General features: G+C 36.4%; 1 protein-coding gene across 1 annotated transcript in view; it reads left to right on the top strand.

The window, feature by feature from the left end:
* The window catches only part of ADGRA1 (adhesion G protein-coupled receptor A1), a 465,281-nt gene that overhangs the window by 390,180 nt on the left and 54,638 nt on the right, over positions 1–20,463 (top strand). Inside the window, 4 exon segments of the mRNA XM_043551597.1 lie at positions 2,668–2,875; positions 3,803–4,011; positions 12,480–12,607; positions 14,059–14,182. Of these exon segments, the coding sequence (XP_043407532.1) occupies positions 2,668–2,875; positions 3,803–4,011; positions 12,480–12,607; positions 14,059–14,182 (669 nt within the window).

The raw sequence follows: 20,463 nt of genomic DNA, 5'->3' as shown, positions 1-20,463 counted from the left end.
AAATGCTCAAAGTGACATGCTCATGAATGAAGTACAGATCAAGAATTATTCAGAGATTTGTTGGTAGATAATTTCAAAATAATTGTTATATTTTTGAAAATTGCTATCTGTTTGTAGGCAATTTTTGTAAAGAGAAAAAGAGACAAAATTCAGCAATGAAGTGTCTTGTTACAGATTATTTTGTCAGCTCTACTAATGGAGAAAAAATTTCAGTTGTCTGTAATTAATCCTACAGAGACAAGGTGTGGGTGTCTCTCTCACCAATAGAAGTTGGTCCAATAAAAGATATTAAATATCCTGAGACCAACACTGCTACAATTATGCTGCATACAACAATATAATTAGTCTTTTTTATTTTCTGATTGACTCACCAATCTGTAGTGTTATGCACATCAGACTTCCTCAGCCAAGTGTAGGTATTTCCACAAATCATTTGTAATACATGGACAGCATTCCAAGTCTGATTGGCTTAGTTCATGGCTTCTCAAAGCTGAAGGACATTATTACCACTTTCCTTTATACCTATTTGGGAAAGGGGGATCCATAACTTTTTTTCTCTCTGTAACATGAAGTCACAGTATGGAAGAGCTTAAGAGTCACACTGGCTTAATAGTTTTCTATCTCAGTAAATACTCTATAAAAACCCTTGTGTTCATCCAGCTTATTCACCGCTGCTTTTGTCAAGCTATTTTGTCAAGGTACATCATTATTTATCCCAATGCTTTTAGGAGTCAGTCTCATTATCATAATCTTATTCAAGAGCTGCTAGCTTTCTCCTTTTTATATACTAAATAATTTGTGTAATTTAGTGCTTTTGTTGCTTCCAGCACACAGTAATAATAATAAAAGAGCAATATAAATAAATTATAACCTCGCTCATGCTCATATGTGACCCTAGAAAAGTCCTCAATAGGTACTTGCTGAAATTTGATGAATGGACCTAGTAAAAATCCTTACTTCTAGTTGTTGAAAACTGATTTGTGGCTAAGGTGATGTCATCAGAGGTTCATATTTTCACAGCTACTGTATGATATCATAACAGTGAAATATGACTTTTTTTTAAAAGCATGAGGGAATAATCAGAAATTTTACAGCTTTATAAACAATGGGACTGCAATATAAACATTATCTGAAGTTGAGTGCATGATGATGGACTGAGTTACCAATAATGTCACAGTTCCAGTTATCGCTCATGTCACTACTTCCTCAGCTGTTTTAAAATCTAATGGTGAGGTTAAAAATATCTAAAAGATTCTCTCGTGTTGTTTTTTGTTCCGTTTTTCCGAAATGTCTTTATCTAACAAATGGCATCTTCCAGATAAGAAAATGCCATCCAGTCCAGAAGGACTTTTACGTAATTTTTAAACGCTTTTGTCATGTTAAAATCTTGATACACTTCCAGAATGTGCACTGGAACAGAGGAGAATTGTGAATAAGCCTATACCCACTCATCTAAGAGTTCCGATGACATTAGAGGCCACCCAAGCTTTGCTCTCATACCTATGATGTCACAAGAAGCCTCTGTTACATTATTGTAGCCTTTCTGCTCACTCACCTGAGTAGCATTATGTATCTATCACACATGTATCCTTCCCAGCACATATACATATATTAATGTCATGTTTGTCTGCATGATTGGGAAGATGATTCTTTTTTAATTTTCAAAGAGGTACTGCACATGTGCTATAAGTAAATTGTGTGATAATCTATGCAAATTGTGTGCACAGAAGCTGTACTTTGCCTTTGGGGGAATGTAAATTACTCAGAACATTTTTCAATTTGTTTGTTTTTAAATAAATAGACTTTTCACATAAATAGACTCAGGCCAATCTCTTGTCCTGTTTATTTACACTCTGTTCCCCTTTTGTTTTTTCTTGTACATATCTCAGTGCTTACTGATAAGGTTCCCTCTAGAGCAGGAGGAAGAGGAATGAATGATGAGAAAAATCAGCCTAGCATTCATTCTGGTGTGTTTATATGCATTTTGTAAGTGACATCTCTACTTACATAATGATGTATAACACATTCACAAGTCAAAGCCATTATCGTGATCTGACAGTCTTTGTATTCACTTCATACTAACCTTGCTTTCTTCTGGTATATTGGTACTTTGAGATATTTATAATGCTAGATTTACTAAAAAATGGAGTTGGATGAATAATTTTCTTTATGTGAAGCAAGTATTAAATACTACCCATACAATATATTTACTACACTGCATTTTTTCTGTTTAGCGTTCTCCACTGTTGTAATTTTTGTATTAATAAAATTATACCAGTACTCTTTAAGTACCCTTTCAGAGAAATATTTTCATGTAAATTGTCTGATTCTGTTTTAAGTGAAGGAGAAAACCTGGTAGAGGTTGTCTCTTTAAATCAGATCTGCAGTGTTGATGGACCCTCTAGCAGGCATGGTAAGAACCATTTGCACCTCTGCAGCAGGGAGCTTGACCATATAGGCTCACACATTCAATCAAAACGTTTTCCCTTTTAATATGCGCTGTACCAATCCTATTCCCATGGTTACCGCTCCTGCTTCTTTGGTTGCTTCTAGTCTGTTGGAAAAGGGAGGCAGCATACATTTCTTGTACAGGAGTTTAAAACATACTGAAAGCAACCCTGTTGTGATTTGCATTTTAAATTTTTCTTTTTTCCTCTCATTGTACAGAATGCTGTAGCAGTAGCTTCAGTTCATTTGCCACAGTCTGTCTTCTCTCAGTCTTCAGCCTTGCAATCTGTTGATAACTCCACTTGCAAGCTACAGTTTATTGTCTTTCGGAATGGAAAACTCTTTCCTAGCACGGGAAACTCATCAAATCTTGCAGATGACGGGAAACGTAGGACAGTTACCACACCAGCTGTCTTTGCTAAAATAGGTGAGGAGTGTTATTCATTATTTCTTTTAATCTGAAAGCTACGGTATACTTGATTACAGAATGGAGCAGCAGAGTATACAGTATGCTGAGAGCCTGGGGTCTCTCTGTTTCTTAACACAAGTGTTTGTATTTATTCATATGTATATGGTTTTATTCAAATTAACTTGTCCACAAGAGAAGTGTAATTATTGTAGGAACAGAAGGCAAATTAGGTTTTACATTTTTTTTATGTTGTTGTGACAGAAGCTTATATCTCAAACCAAGGTGAAATAGAAAAGAACCTTGTTTTACTCTATACAAGGAAAATTGCAAGACCATCACTCTGGATTCAGATAAATATTAAGATGGGGGGGGCGGTGTTAATGCCCTGTTGCATGTATCTTAATATTCACCAGAATAGTTTTTGGTATGAAGCCCTAAAACAGGTGTTGCTAAAGGCTTTTGTCTCAGTGTGATGAATCTTACAGAACTGTGACTAATTATGTTAATTAGTCACCTAGGCAATTTTAATAGTTTTACTTTATTCTGAATAGTATTCACATTTCCATTTGCTTTTAAAACAATGTTTTAATGTAACTTTAAAAGTGCAAAATTGCCTTAGCTATTAATCATACTAAGGGACAGCTCTTTTTTCAGTTACATGAGTGAATAGTATAACGTGTCTTAATTTAAGACTTACACAACAAATCCAGCTTTATTAAGGATGATCAGATCAATCGGACACCTCAACAGGCTGAAATAGTCATTAAGATTAATTTAAACTGTAGTAAACTTTTCTGTATTTGCTTTTAATTCACACAGACAGGAATATGTGGCTATTGCTTGGTTTTCCATAGTTCAGTACATTTTTGAATCTGTGAATATACAGCATTCAGCAGTAAAGGATTTTCCAGTCTATTTCTCTGATTCAGTTTGTTGCTTTTGCAGATGGATGCAGTTTCGGAAACCTCACCACGCCTCTTACTATAGGTTTGAGACACTTTGCACGGGGTATAGACCCCATTGCAGCCTTTTGGGATTTTGACCTTCTAGATGGACATGGAGGCTGGTGTGGAGAAGGGTGCCACATAATTAGCTCTGTAGGCAATATTACCACCATTCAGAGTACACACTTCAGTAACTTTGCAGTGCTAATGGTGAGTATATGACTTAGCAAGTATATCTATAAATATATATCTATATATACACAGATGTATTCCTCTTATATGTACATGTACCATCCTTGCTTGCCAGTAACTGAGGTTTCATTTCTCATGATGTTTTATACAATACAACCTTAAAGAAAAGTAAATTATTTAACTGCTAATAAGTGAATAAACCTGGTGGTCATCTCAGCCTAATATCTAGAGAGAGGCCCAATTGTAAATGACATTTAAGTCAATCTTGTCAGATGAAAGTTCTATCAAGGAATGATCAGTATGTGAAGGTTACAAATTACAGGAGAAGGTTTTTTAAATGTATACTCATTTATGCTTTTACATCAATATATCTCAGAAAGCTCATCTGCTTTTGTTCCTGCCTCACACTGTGTTGATCATACTAATTAGTTTCAGGCATACCGCAATGTTGAATCATTTAATAAATGGAAATGAATAACATCTCATGCCCTTTTAAACAAGCACTTTTTTGTCCTTGCTGGTGTTTTGGGAGCTTTAGTGTGTATACTGATGATAATATTCTTTTTGCTAAATTGGTGTTCATGAGGAAAGATATTTCTGTGCAATGCTAACACAATCAGGCTGCTTTGGTCTGTTCTCAGTCACACTTGCAGTTGACACTGCAGTTATTTAACTACTATGCTTAACAGAAAGTTACCTTAATGAAAGAAAAGGCAACCATATGCGATAATAAATGGCTTCTTGGTTGAGAAAGAGAAAAGCAAACAAAAAAATATAAGGTTGCTGATTGAAGAACATGTTGTTGACAATCTTTTACATCATTAAAAGGGGTCATTGTGAGCCGGTTGTAAATAGATTAGTCACTTGTATTTGCCTAATACTGAATTTTTCCTAAATGCTGGTGCATTTGTACATGTTTGGTACTGCTTGTGAATGTTTTTGATAGGTTTATAGTTAAGTAAATAATGCATTGTGTGTATTTGTAAAGGACAGCAAACATAGACGACAGGAATTGAGAAGACGTGTGCAGAGAATACCAATCTGCTGCTGTCAGATGGAGCATAGATGGCAGCCAATCATTGCACGAAGCTGTGACAATGAGTAGTTAAATGCGGAATTATCATCTACTTTATAAGAACTGATTTCCCTCAGAGTTATTTGATCATTTTTTCACACATACCTGAATGACTCCGAATTTAGCATCCTGTTGCTGAAGATCAGATGGTGTCAAACATGTCTCACCCTTATATAGCTAGTATGGACTTATTTTTTCTGGACATTTGTCTTTTTTTCTAAGTAGGAAACATAATTTTGCTCTGAAGAGGTTTTTCTAAAAATTTTAAAGAAAACACCTGTTGACTTTGCAGGTACCACACCCAAAATGGCTGTCTCTTTCTAGAACTGTTTCAGTTCAAGTTATCATACTTAAAGTTTGCTTAGTTAATAATTAGCTACTAATTATTTACTCACAAACAACTCATTTGCTTGTTTTGTTTACAAAAATCATATACTACTTTAAAGATTGACTAATTTATTTTTATTTTAGACATTTATATCAAATTTATTCCATGTTTATATCATTTGGTAAAGTGTAACATGATGGGTTTTCTTGGACTTTTTATGTTTAATTTGTTACTTTGATTTAGGCTTTTTTATATTGTTTCATTACTCCATCTTTTCTTTCCCTATATGCGGATCTCCTTTTTGATCTGTGCAAAACATCATCAAAATAAAATCTTTCACATCCTACTTTGCCTTAGTAGTTGGTACAGCTCTAAATAATGTAATATGGCACCTGTTCTGTGTTTGTCAATCACTGTTAAGAAAAGCAATAATGTTTTTTGCAATGTTTATCCAGACATGCCTTCCAAGATCTTCTGGAAGAACCAATGGAAAACTTTAGCAGCATAATTAAGTGCATTAGTAGTTGTAAATGTTAGTGCCTTATTTGTTAATGTGGCATTTTGGGGCATAAAATGAGATATTTGTTGAGTTTGATTTAGATTAAGAGTTTCTAGGTGTTTTGTTGTTCATATCAGAATAGTGAAGCATTATTCTAATGATGGACTAAGTTATAGTAATAAACTGCATAGCTTCAGCTAACCAGATCAGCTGAGTACCTAATGTATTTTACCTAACAGTAAATTAAAAATAGGTAGCATGTTATTTGTGACTCAGTAGAATGGGATGCCATGTACTGGTATAGGATATTTTTTTTTAAACCAACTGTACCATCCAATAATAAAGCACTATTATGGTGTGGGCCAATATCAGTGAATTGAAGTAATACAACTAAACTGAAGTGAAGCAATAAAGCTGCAGTGATCCTGAAGGTTTGCATCACTATCAGGATAATGTATACCCTGCTGTGGAACAAGATGAAGTAAATGCCTAAATTAATCCAGCTGTGCATTGTACTGCTAGCACAGCACACGTTCAGATTCATCATAGCTATTATGTATTTGACAGGGAGACTTTTTGGAATATTAAAAGAGGAACCTTTGAGTTATTTCTCTAGAGTTGCTGCCGTCTATGACCACAAAATCATAGCTTTAGTGGAGGCCTTCTTCAGAAAAATTGTTTAATATGGTTTTCGTTTAGTAAATATAATTTGAGATTTTTCTCCATAATAATTAATAGCTACGACTAATGTTTTTGTAGGTATTTATGTTTATCTGTTTTTCTCTCCGTGATGTTGTTCAAGTGATATAAATTTGAAAGTTTCAGTGCTTTGAATTGGGAGTGAGATACAAGTGGGTATAATGTACCTTCATCTCACACTGTTTTTTGGGCAAGTGGCTAGAAGTGAAAGCATAACATCAAGATTTTCCCTTGATCAGTTGCTGAAAAGTGTGGGCTAGTGGTTAGAACTGAAGACTGGGGGGGGGGGGGGGTGAGAAAACCTGTATTTGTGTTGGAAATGGCCCACCTTGGTTATCATACACATTGTAAGGAGAGTGGTCACTTTAGATAAGCTATTACCAGCAGGAGAGTGAGTTTGTGGGGGGGGGGGGGTGAGAAAACCTGGATTTGTGCTGGAAATGGCCCAACTTGATTATCATACACATTGTAAGGAGAGTGATAACTTTAGATAAGCTATTACCAGCAGGAGAGTGGGGTGGGAGGAGGTATTTTTTCATGCTTTGTGTGTATATAATAAGATCTTCTACACTTTCCACAGTATGCATCCGATGAAGTGAGCTGTAGCTCACGAAAGCTTATGCTCAAATAAATTGGTTAGTCTCTAAGGTGCCACAAGTACTCCTTTTCTTCTTACTGTGAGACAGTATCATTGAGTTTTATTCCTGTGTCAGCCATTGATTTGCTGCATGAGTTTGGTTAAGTCACCTTAACTTCTCCCTTCCTCAGTTTATCTGTGTATAAAAGTGGTATAGTAATACTTAGTTTCTCACTGAAATGTTCTGAGGCTTTATTATTTACTCTATGCAAAGCACTTTTAGATCTTCAGATAAAGATAAAAATGCACCTATATAAAGCAAACTGTTCTGATTTATTGTAGCATTATAAATGTATATATTCTAAAGCCTTAGTATACCTAATTACCAAAGTTTGTTTTGTAACAAGCAGAAGCTTTTAATAGGTATAGACAAATATGAGTGCATCACTTATGAAATGAATGTTATATTAATATTTTAATTTCTGCAAGAACAGTGTTTATTTTTTTCAAGGAGTATAGTTTTCTGCAATCATAGCACATAGCTCAGAGAATTGTAACTCTTAATGAGATAAAGTGAGAACTTCTCAAATCTGTGATTAAATCTTTGTCATATATTTTCCTTTGTTTTTCTTTATTTCTTTTTTCTTAAAACACACTCACAATTTAATAGGGATGAATGTTATTGTAATTGTGTACAGTGCATTCCTTTCCCTATCAGATTGGTTTTGTCCATAATAATTTACACACATTTAGTAAATAAATAGAAGTGAAATTCCCCAATTTGCCTAAACAGTATGCTTCTAAATGAAGAGAAAATTGATTAATAAATGCTGTTAGGATTCCTTCTTCTTTTTAATGAATTTTTGCCAAACAAATGAGAAGTCTGAAATTATCGTTTCCTATATTTTATCACAGTAAAACAGGACTTATTGTATCACTCTAGTTTTTAAAAATAATTTAAATGATTGTTAATTTTCTTGGTATGAATGTCAATAATTCTCCTTTGATCAGGAGAGTGGCGTAGTCAGGGACATCTATTTAGTACCTGATAACTAGGGATGGCCAGGCCAATTTCACAACAATAGAACCAATCTGAATCTTTGCTCAACATAAACCTTGGAACAACCATGAACTCTCTTTTGGGGGAAACTGGCAGAGTTTTCCATACACCCTTTGCCTGTCCTGATTCTGGCCAGGATGAGAAGAACATAAGAACAGCCATACTGGGTCAGACCAATTGTCTATCTAGCCCAGTATAATTTCTTCTGACAGTGGCCAATGCCAGATGCTTCAGAGGGAACGAAGAGAACAGATAATCATCAAGTGATCCAGCCCCTGTCACCCATTCCCAGCATCTGGCAAACAGAGACTAGGGACACTTCAGAGCATGGTTTGGCATTCCTGCCCACCCTGGCTAATAGCCATTGATGGACCTATCCTCCATGAACGTATCTTGCTCTTTTTTGAACCCTGTTAGACTCTTGGCCTTCACAACATCCTCTGGCAAAGAGTTCCACAGGTTGACTGTGCGTTGTGTGAAGAAATACTTCCTTTTGTTTGTTTTAAACCTGCTGCCTATTAATTTCATTTGGTGCCCTTCGTTCTTGTGTTATGAGAAGAAGTAAATAACACTTCCTTATTTACTTTCTCCACACCAGTCATGATTTTATAGACCTTTGTCATATCTCCCTTAGTCATCTTTTTTCCTAGCTGAAAAGTCCCAGTCTTATTAATCTCTCCTCATATGGCAGCCGTTCCATACCCATAATCATTTTTGTTGCCCTTTTCTGTACCTTTTCCAATTCCAACATATCTTTTTTAAGATGGGACAACCAGATCTGCATGCAGTATTCAAGATGTGGGCATACCATGGATTTTTATAGAGACAATATGATATTTCTGTCTTATTATCTATCCCTTTCCTAATGTTTCCTAACATTCTGTTAGCTTCTTTGACTGCCACTGCACAGTGAGTGGATGTTTTCAGAGAACTATTCACAATGAGTCCAAGATCTATGATTCTATGATCTCTTTCTGAAGTGGTAACAGCTAATTTAGATGTCATCTTTTTATATGTATAGTTAGGGTTATGTTTTCCAATGTGCATTGCTTTGCATTTATCAACATTGAATTTCATTTGCCAGAAGTGTCATAATATTATAAGGGAGGATACTCTCACAGTATTTATCTGACTTTGAATCCTACAAAAAAAATAAATTCAGAATTTACCAATATAAATACCCTGATTACAAAAACTTACCTCTTCTAAAGTGCACAATCTTGTTTGTTAACTCCACGTATTTTAGTGAACGAGCACAGATAGTGTTGCGTCTACCTGGTTTCTAGAGCAAAATAACTTCTCCCCCTCCTTTCTCAGTGTTTGCTGTTGGATATCTCTGGACTATCGTTATATAATTTATCAACACTTCTTTATACTTTTATATCACCCACTAAGCCATCTTTACAGATTTATCTGCTTTAGACAATTTATTTTTGTCTGGGTTCCAAAGGGAAAGTGGTGAAAACCCTGTTTGTGGTGAAACTTTTTTTAAAAAAATTCTGTAGTGATTAGATGCTGTAATAAGTCTTTTCCATCTCTAGTTTCTATGGGCCTGATTGTCTACTGCCTTCCATATGGTGCAGCCATTTATACCTATGATAAGTGAGCTTGACACCTTTACTATTAGAGGGAGTGAATGGAGATTTCTGATTACGGCAGCATTTTACAGGCCGTATAATTCTAGATGATGCTTTCTTTAGAATGTCAAAATGCTCCACTGCATATCCTTTTTTCCCTTAGATATTTCCTGCCAGTTTTTAATATCATCGTTCTTTGAATCCGCTCCAGGAAATAAAATCAAAACAGCCTTATTTCAATGTAATGTACAATTATACTACTCTGCATAAGGCATGAAAAAAAATTAACTTTATCTTCTCATGCTGTCTCTCCCAGAAGATCACTCAGGGGCGGTTGACAGATCAATAAGCTTTAATTATCATTAAAAAGCAGACTAGATACATTTATCATTTATCTGTAGTGAAATCAGTTTTCAGTGTTCAGAACTCTAAAAAAAGATATTCTACAGTGGTAATTATTATTAAGCTATTTTTCTTTAGAATTTCACTCTTTAACAGACTTGATGTACAAGATCAGAAAAGAGAAAGATTAAACTTGGAAATAGGTTTAAAAGGCTGATTGTTCATGACTCTTCTGGGGACAAAAATAGCCATATTCCTGCAAGACATATAGCATTTGCTTTCATGTAAACACTCAAGTGTAAGAGGATTGGTAGAATCCTGCATCTACACTATTACACATGATTAAAGGCTAGCTCTTTAATATGTGAAATGATGCCATGTCAGTTAAACCCTTTTAAGTTTGGTATACTATATATATCTCAATGCAGTACATTGACAGTTTTTTTTATTTCTGTTTTCAACTCTGTTAGCTTTTTATAATTTGTTTTGCAATAATAGGTTACAGAAATGTCAGAAAAGTGCTTTCTTCTCTTGTTACTTGTTTAAATAATTGTATTACTATTATTGTATCAGGTGTGGTAGCTATTATATACATTTCTGGAAATGTAAAGGGCCTCAAAATAAAATTCTGACCATGGTTTTGGTATTTATTTACCATAAATGTGACTACATTAGTGAGAGCTAGAAGCTGATACTATTTTATCTTTTTCAGCAAAGCAGTCTAATTTTATTATATGTATATTATAGTAGTAGCATAGAGGTCTGTCACACACCCAAGTGCCGTTTTGCTAGGCACTGTATGTTTGTAGTGAATGATAGTCCCTGCTTGAAAGAGCTTACAATCTAAAAGATAAGCCATAACAGGTGGATGATACAAATAGGTGTGTTGGAGAATAGGATGTTGTTGCTGTTGTTGTTATTTTATTATTTTGAATTAGATATATTATTGTAGCACTAGGAGCCCCAGTCAACAAAAAACAAAACACAGAACAAAAAAACTGTTCCTGCCCCAGAGAGCTTACAGTCTGAGTATAAAACAAGAAGGAACCAACAGATATAGAAAGGCAGGGGAGTACAAGAAAACAATGTAACAATATTGGTTAACATGCTAGTCTATGGTCTCAGCACACCAGCAGCCTAGCGCTGATCAAGATTTTGTAGGCCTCACAGCAAAGGAGAGTTTTAAGGATAGTTTTGAAGGAGAATAATGAGTTAGTATTAAGTATGTTCTAGCACAAACTAACTGTCTGCACAATTCTTAGCCAATCACGTTTTTTTTAAATTCTTTCTCTATTAAGAATTAATTTAAAGTAACAAGTGCACTGTAAATGGGATTTATATTTTAAATAAGTACAGAAGGATAGGCCTCTAGACCTAGAAAACTGCCAGACCAAACGTAGGAGCCTCCCCCATGGAGGAATTCTTCTACTGACCTAGCGGTGTTTACCCTTGGTCTTATGTTTTTCTTATTCTCCTGTTATCTCTAATAGCCTCAGTTGTATTTGGGACCTTATGCCAGGCATAACCAGGATGAGCATCCAACCGGTTGGTATGGGAATCTGCTATGGTTGAGTCCACCGAAGTATATCCTTTGTCAGTCTTCTCACTGACATGCTGTTTCCATGAATAACTGTGGCAACACCTCCAGCTTCCCTAAAAAGAACTCTTGCACCTAGGTTTTGCCTTAGATGTAATTGTGCAGCTGCTGTTCAACTGACATCAACAGAAGCTATGCATGTGTGCATCAAAGGTGGCATTTTATGGAAAGACATTCTACTCCAATCTGTTGGCCCACGTGGATTTATGCTGCTTTACAGCAGATGAGGATCAGACTCCTGTAGTATCTTAATAACGAATTCTCTCAGTTAGCTATCTTGGGTCCCTTGTCATGTTTCTGTTTCCTTAAGAAGAAATGAGTATGTTGGAAGTAGAATACTGTTCATGGTAAATAGGTATTTTGTACTCACTATCATAGTAAAAGAGATGCATAAAGTTCGTAGTGTCAGATAGTACAGACGTTACTGATGTCCGTTTGCTGTGGAATTTTGCACAATTTTCTTTCTGGAATATATTTTTTTAATCAGGACAGCCTTGCCTGTGGAAGAAAGTTAATTTCCTCCTGAGAAGTATATGCAGAATCGTGGAGAGCAGTTTGTTGCAATTGTAAATTCATGAACTTTATGCAGATAAATTCATCATCTTATTTTTCTATTCCAAAATGCAGCATGTGAAAATCTAGAGGGGGTTAATTGGGAATGATGGGAGTATTGCAGTGAAGTCTTAGGTTCTCACCCCTTAAAATGCTAATTTTATTTTCCTTCCTTGGCAGGATTTGAAGACAGTGCTCTCCTTTCCCCAGTACCCAGGGGAGTTCCTGCACCCTGTGGTATATGCATGTACTGCAGTCATGTTATTGTGCCTGTTTGCATCCATTATCACTTACATTGTGCATCACAGGTAAGAATTCAATACAGAAGCAAACAGACATTCATTATCTATCTTTTCTTTTCACAAAGATAAAATGCTTAAATGGTTTAGTTACTGATGGATACTAAAATTTACAGTATAATGTAGTAAAAAAAAGAATGGAATATGGTGTTTCATAAGTAAAAATATATACAAAGTCAAATAATCTGTTTTGTTTATACTAAGGCAGGGGTTCTCAAACTGGGGGTTGGGACCCCTCAGGGGCTTATGAGGTTATTACATGGGTGGTCACTAGCTGTCAGTCTCCACCCCAAACCCCTCTTTGCCTCCAGCATTTATAGTGGTATTAAATATATAAACAAGTGTTTTTAATTTATTGGGGGGAGGGAGTTGCACTCAGGGGCTTGCTATGTGAAAGGGGTCACCAGTACAATAGTTTGAGAACCACTGTACTAAGCTCTGTGAGAGAAAAGGGAAACTGAACTTTGCCCTCAAAAACATTCATAATTAATCTTTCTACATGTGACAACACATACCAAAACAAGCTCTTCTAATCAGTAACTTATGGAAATGTGTCCTTCTTGACTCCATTTGGAAAAAAATATCCATTCAAATATTGGTTTCACACACAAACAAAATTTAAGGACTAGAAAACTAGAAACCCATAAAATATTATGATGGGCTTGTTCCCAAGCTGTAGCTTCCCCTAAAAAGAAGCAGATGTGTGTTTAGAGATGGTCTTATATTGTTCCTAAAATTTCTTATATTCTTTATAATTTGATACTGCAATATAAAGCTCTGTGATATAAGGCCACCTTTGATATCAAACTACTAGATGCTCGCTTCCAGTTCCACGACAGCCCCTTGGAAAGATACACTAATTGTATTAGAATCAGAGAACAACCTTGTACAAAGGGTTTGATAAATATCATCTTATCAGAAAGGTGTTTTCTTGCTTTTAAATCTGTTTGGTTTTAGAAATGTTGTGATTTCATTTATATGAATGAGATTTTTAAGTGTGTGTGTGTGTGTGTGTGTGTGTGTGTGTACACAGTAGTTAAAAGTCATTAACTATTTAAAAGAGCAGGAATGTATTTTACTGTATAAGCTGATAAACATTAATTAAGAATGTATTTAATGTAATGAATTTTGATCTTCAACTTATACGTAATCCTTCAGAGTTGTCATAGTTAGACTACTGCATATTTGACATCTGGCAGAAAGCCTTTTAAATACATGTATTATTTCATTCTGGGCCTGTTTAAAAAGCCCACTGAAGTCAGTAAAAAAAATTTTAAAAACCTCCCATTGACTTCAATGGGCTTTAAAACAGACTCGCTATGCTGCAAGTAGTCTAGTAGTCAAGAATCTGAGAGTTTGAAATCTATATGTCAAATATATTTTTTCCAAAAATATAAGAACGCATTTGAAGATTTTTACAATAAAGATGTGAATTGAAAAAATATGTTAATTTTAAACAGCACAATCCGAATCAGTAGAAAAGGATGGCACATGCTTCTCAACTTCTGTTTCCATACTGCTCTTACTTTTGCTGTCTTTGCTGGTGGAATCAATCGCATAAAATACCCAATTATATGTCAAGCTGTAAGTACCTTTGTTACCTTATTCTTATTTTAAAAAAAAAGCCACTGAAATTATACATGTTGACTTAATACTGATGATATTCTTTCTTATCAAAGATTCTATATTTTGTCAGACATATGTACCAGAATTAGTCATCACTATGAAGATTGTGGCTAATATGCAGCAGTGGCAATCAGGAACTCTGTATTGTATTTCCATTTGTGCCACTGAGTTGCTGTGTGAACTTGGGCAAATATATTAACTTCTCTGTGCCTCAATTTCCCTATCCAAAAGCAAAATGGAGTTAATACTATTTCTCTTTTTTACAGGAGTGTTGGGGGATATGGTTTATTCATGTTTGTAATGCCCTTTGAGATCTTCAGATTAGAGGGGCAAAGTTAGAATTATTACTCTTGCGGTTGCTTACCATGCGAATATCATACTAACCTACCTGTTTCAGCTTTGTAATGTAGGCCGTTTATGCTCACTGTGTAATCACTGAATATATTTTAGCAACTTAATGTTTATAACATAACGATGTATTTTAAGTGCAGCGCAGGCTTTGGAGGCAATGCTTATACCACCCTGTCCCCAGAAAAGGGCTTGTATGTTAGGGAGCCTCACTGAGTTTCCTGGTATGCAGGCATGGGTGTTGTGCAGGCTGCACAATCCCCACCTCCTCCTCCTGTGAAACATCTTATATGGGGAGATACATCCCTGGAATCTCACAGAGGGAGCAGTCTCTGTGCTCTCCTGGATACAAGGAATGAGATTGTGATTGGTCCTTTGGCAGGAGAGGAAGGGAAGAAGGCTGCTTCAGTCCTCCCCTCTCAGCAAAACCTCACAAGGACCAGTTAAAATCCAGCTTTGTATTTCTAATAATTTTTTCTGGAATTTTTTAGAACAGATGCCCCTGTTCTCATGAATGATATTGTTGCTGACCTTTGCTAAAGAATTTCATGAAGCAAAAATATCTGTGAATGCAACACTCAGCTTTTATCTAATGGTATTAGCCCTGAGACCTCTAATATGAGATGTGTATTCTCCTTTACTTAAACAGGCTATAGTCTTGAAACCCAGCCCATTGAAAACAAATGTGTGGCTGATCTCTTTCCATTACTCATGGTGGAACTGAGTCTGCACAGTGTAGCCGCAGTACTAATATATTAGAAGTTCTGTTCTCACATTTAATTTAAAAGTGAGCAGAGCTTCATGGGGTTTTAGCAGACAAGAGGATAAAAAAACATCACCAGTAATAAATCTTACTTGAGAACAGTGACCCAACTTGTCTGCTTGCCTTTTTTTAGCTAATTTATAAATTATTCTTTGCCCACTTTTTTAATTAAAAAATTATTTCTTCATTCATGCATTATAATATTTCTGTTACTAACAAGGAGAATCAAAAAGTGTTGCAATTGTTCTTCTAAGCACTCATGATTGCTCAGCAGGCTTACTAAAAATAGCAGCATGTAAAATGCCCCTCTGTATTTCCTGATAGAATTTATTTCTAAAGTAAAATTTTAATTGAGATGCAATCTCTCAGTTAGAATAGTGACCCAGGGAAGGAATAGACAGCAAGTTACACATCTTACTTTGAATTATTCCTGTCTGAGGAAAGCAAATAAGACACAAAATTCTCCCCATTTTTATAATGGATTCAATGTCACTGTGTGATTGTAAATGAAGGCAGTATTTGGCCCATAGTTAATACAGTTAGTGCTTAATGTATTATGAAGTTCTTAAATATAATTCAACTAAAAATGGTGATAAAATATTTAGGATCTGTGTAATATACCAATGAGGATTTGCAAGACTGTTCTTGCTGAAGTAATACTTTCTACTTACATAATACTTTCATTGGAAGATGTCAGAGCCCTTTATGAACAGAAATAACATCAAAACACTCAAGTGAGTTTGTTACTACTATATCCATTGCACAGGTGGATAAACCAAGGTATAGAGAGGTTAAGTGAAAGTCGCATTACAAGGCCACAAGGAGAACCCAGGAATCCTGACTCACGTTCTCTTGTTCTAGCCACAAGACAACAGTTCCATGCTAGAATTCTCCTGTTCTTCACAACTTGAAATTCTAACACTGTTTGAAGCATGTCCTTTACATTTTATATAATTAGATTTTTTTAATATGAGTACAGGAATTTATATAATACAGCACCCATAACCAATTTTAGGAATTCTGTTTCTAATTTTCTGTAACCTGTTCTGAAAGTTGAACATTTACATTTGTATGACTTTCAGCAGACAGCACCTATAAATATTATAAGCTTCTCTAGTGCAATAAACACTAAGTTGTAAAATATGCCTTACGTGACATTATTTTTACGACATTTTTGTCTATTTCATTATTCTGAGATAAATCTCTCTTAATATCTAGCCAATTGCATGGTAATTAATCTCTAAATTCTCACAAATCTAAACATCATTTAAATTTTTTTTTATCTGTAGATTGAAAGTTTATAGGACAGCCATGGCCATGTAATTACATGGTCACAAATTACCATCTGTTGTTACAATTTTTGCTTGGTTATTTACCTTGCAGATTGCACAGTAAAAATGATATTGAAAAATAGATTTTGTTAAATGAGTTATTAATAATTCTGTTATGAGTAATACATAACATGAGGGCAGGGGACTGGACTAAATGACCTCTTGAGGTCCCTTCCAGTCCTATGATTCTATGATAAGCTACAGGAATTTTTTAATAAAATGCAGTGCATATGGTAGTTATTTCCTCTCATGGTATTAGGCCAAATCCTGAGTCATTGTAAAGCATAGTCACACTGTGCAGCTAGAGAAATCTAAACAGATCCTGAGACCCCACACACATGCCCCCAAGGCACCTGCATTAGGTTCAATCATCCACATAAGACCATGCCCGTCTATGGAGAGTGTCAGCACCGTACTTCACCAAGGGTCCAGGGATGACACGGAGCTCACTGAGCGTGCATACAGCTTCTCTGATTCCCTGAGAGGAGCTGATTGACAGCAGGGGAGATCGAATGGACTGAAAAACCCATGAAGGGGATATTTTAGCTGATACCACAGGCTGAACATACTGCCCATTCGCAGCCATTGTTTCACCACCACCACCCTTCCTAACCTCCTTGCCTGCCAACATACACATGTAAAAAAGTCATACAGAGCCCTCAGTCCTGGTACCTGTCTCCTCTTCTGACAGCTCTCTGGGTATTATTGCTGCAGCAGCGTTGACGTAACCTGTAAGAGGCCAGTACTGGAAAGAAGGGAGACCTGCATATGGCTTCTCAGGGTGTCTGGGAGCTCATTTATATGATGATACCCAATAGCCGCTCAAGCAGCTCCACACAAGGCCCTGTGGAGTGGGTGCACACAATGAGTGCAGCCATCGTCAAGATCAGTCAGTCCAGGGCAGAACCTTTTTAAAAAGCCATATTTGGTTCAGGTGTCCCTCAGGACTGTGTAAGCAGGAATGAGGATTGGCTGATCCTTTTTTTAAATTCTTGCAAGCACAACTGGACCTGGGCAGAAAGAAAAGAACACTGGTACAGAACTATCTGATCTTCTTTCCGACAGGATGTATCTGAAGAGGATGTTACCATAACATTGCTTGTTAATCACACATTTTGTAAAGATGGCTGTTTCAAATGATTTATCTCAAAGAAGCATTAAAACAAGTTAACATATATTCCATTGGGGATACAGTTACAGTACCTTCGGTGTCTCTCCCTGCTTTACAAATGCAACATAAATGCAGCCCAGGAACAAAGGAAAGGACAGAGGGAAGTCTGCCTTGTTGTTTTATAGTGCAATGCTTGGTGGAAAATTCCAAATGCAGCCTTTTCTGATGGAGTCACTGCTCTGAGTGTTGTGGAGTGAATCTTCTCCTAGCTTTCTCACCATACTCAGCTCCATACCCCCAGCACTTTCTATTGCACATGACAAAACCTCATTACAACTCTTTCACCTAAGTGAAATAATAAAGTGAATTTCCTTAAGGCTCTACCTCATTAGCAGATGTCTTTGCAGAATATTTGAGTTTAACCATTGCTCTACCCCAGAATTAAGTGTCTCACAATGATCCCAGTTTAGGGAGAAAGAGTTAATGGTATGAACAAGGGTTGTTTTCTGCACTAGGCCACTAATTCATCTTATTATATCCTTGAATGTCAAGTAGTTGAACTAAAGAAAAACAATTACTTCCCTCTGTGGTACAGTATTTATTTTAATCTGAAATCCAAACATCTAAAAATTCCTTTCAGACATGAAAATCCCATTCAAATGGTTTACCTCATTTTGCTACCTATTAGATGCTCATTATCTGTCATTTGTAAAGAGAGGAAGGATGGTCCACTGATTAGAGTGCTGGCCTGGGACTTGGGAGACCTGAATTCAATACTCTAATCTACCCCAGTCTTGCTGTGTGATCTTGAGCATGTCTCTCTGACTCTGATCCACAAATGGACTTAAGCATTGCAACATTATGCATAACTTTTAAGTACCTAGAAAATCATAGGAACAAGACTGCGACCCACAAAGCCTGAGTTAGGCACCTAGGTTTCCTATACAATGAGTGGGGAGAGACAGGCAGGCAATCCGCTCATTGTATAGGGAACCTAGGTGCCTAACTCAGGCTTTGTGGGTCACAGTCTTGTTCCTAAAATAGCCAGTGAGAGATGCGTATCATCGGATGAGATGGGTGTGTCCTAAACCCTACCCCCCCTCTCAGAGATATGTGCCTAAGTCCAGGCAGCAGGGAAGCGCCTATCTCTGCCAGTGATCTGTTTCTCAGGGGCGTGTCCTAGGCTATAGAGCAGGGGTCGGCAACCTTTCAGAAGTGGTGTGCCAAGTCTTCATTTATTCACTCTAATTTAAGGTTTCACGTGCCAGTAATACATTTAAATGTTTTTAGAAGGTCTCTTTCTATAAGTCTATAGTATATAACTAAACTATTGGTGTATGTAAAGTAAATAAGGTTTTTAAAATGGTTAAGAAGCTTCATTTAAAATTAAATTAAAATGCAGAGCCCCCCGGACCGGTGGCCAGGACCCGGGCAGTGTGAGTGCCACTGAAAATCAGCTCGCGTGCCACCTTTGGCACGTGTGCTATAGGTTGTCTACCCCTGCTATGGCGTCATTCTCACTCTTTCTCTGGCCCAATTAATATTTAATTATTCAATTATTTAATTGACATGGAACAATTTCAGCAGAAAAGACTGAGAGAGAGACCCACATCAGTATATCCCATAGTTCAGTGGTTAGAGCACTCACCTGAGAGGTGACAGATCTTCTCTTCAAATCCCTTCTCCTTATCAGTCAGAGTGGGGACTTGAACCCGCGATCTCCCACATCCTGGGTGAGTGCTCTAAGCATTAGTCTGAAGGTTATAAGGAAAGTCTCCCTCCTCCTCCCCCTCTGTTTTGTGTAGATCTAGTATCCTCAATCTTTATCCTTTTCTCCATATTGGAAACAGGGCCCATCATGCAAGTGTGTACATCATCTGTACACAATGATGAACCTGAGCACCACATCCACATCGTGTTTAAACTACTTAATTTTTAATCTATTTGTTTGGATTTTTATATAGCATCTGTCCATGTGCTCTAGGCCCAAATCCAATAACACAATATACACAAATAAACCCAAACCCCACTCAGCACCTTAAACAAGTAACCCATTAGGACTTTCAATACCCACCGCATACATTTGAACTCCCATATCCTGAATCTGGATTTGAGTGAGGGTACCCTTACAAGCACTTGACCTCATTCCAAAATGAGGTGTGACAAACACGTCTGTTCTATTGAATACATATTTAACATCAGAAAAATCTGTCCTCTAATCCAGTGTTTATGGAGTGAAGTAAGGCACTAACAGGCAATCAGGCTAGATTATGACAATAGTACCTTCTGGCTTTAGAATCTATGAAGAAAAAAGGCACTGTTGCCCTCTGACTTGAATATAGAAGCCGAATGCATCACCCAATCTGCACTGAGCATATTTTATGAATGCCTGCATATATGTCTGGCTAAATAATAAGTCTGGAGCCACCATCATCCTTCAAATTTACTAGCCATTCAGGGCCTGAAAACATGTTCTCCTCTATTAAAGGCAGGAAATACCAATAGGTTTTTTAATAGGCTTAGTATTTAAGAGGTTGCACAACAGCTAATAATATGTATGGTCTGTCTTCCTTGTCAGCATGTTTTATCTGATGTTACTGAAGGGGACTAATCTCTGAAAGTTGGGCATTGTATAAAGAAAAGTCATGTGGGTAGGGTATGACACAGAAATTCTATTCTGGCCTCA

Source organism: Chelonia mydas, chromosome 7, assembly GCF_015237465.2.
Source record: "Chelonia mydas isolate rCheMyd1 chromosome 7, rCheMyd1.pri.v2, whole genome shotgun sequence".
NCBI classification, from domain to species: Eukaryota; Metazoa; Chordata; order Testudines; family Cheloniidae; genus Chelonia; species Chelonia mydas.
The sequence above is the reverse complement of the archived record's forward strand: the minus strand, read 5'-3'. Positions and strand labels throughout refer to the sequence as shown.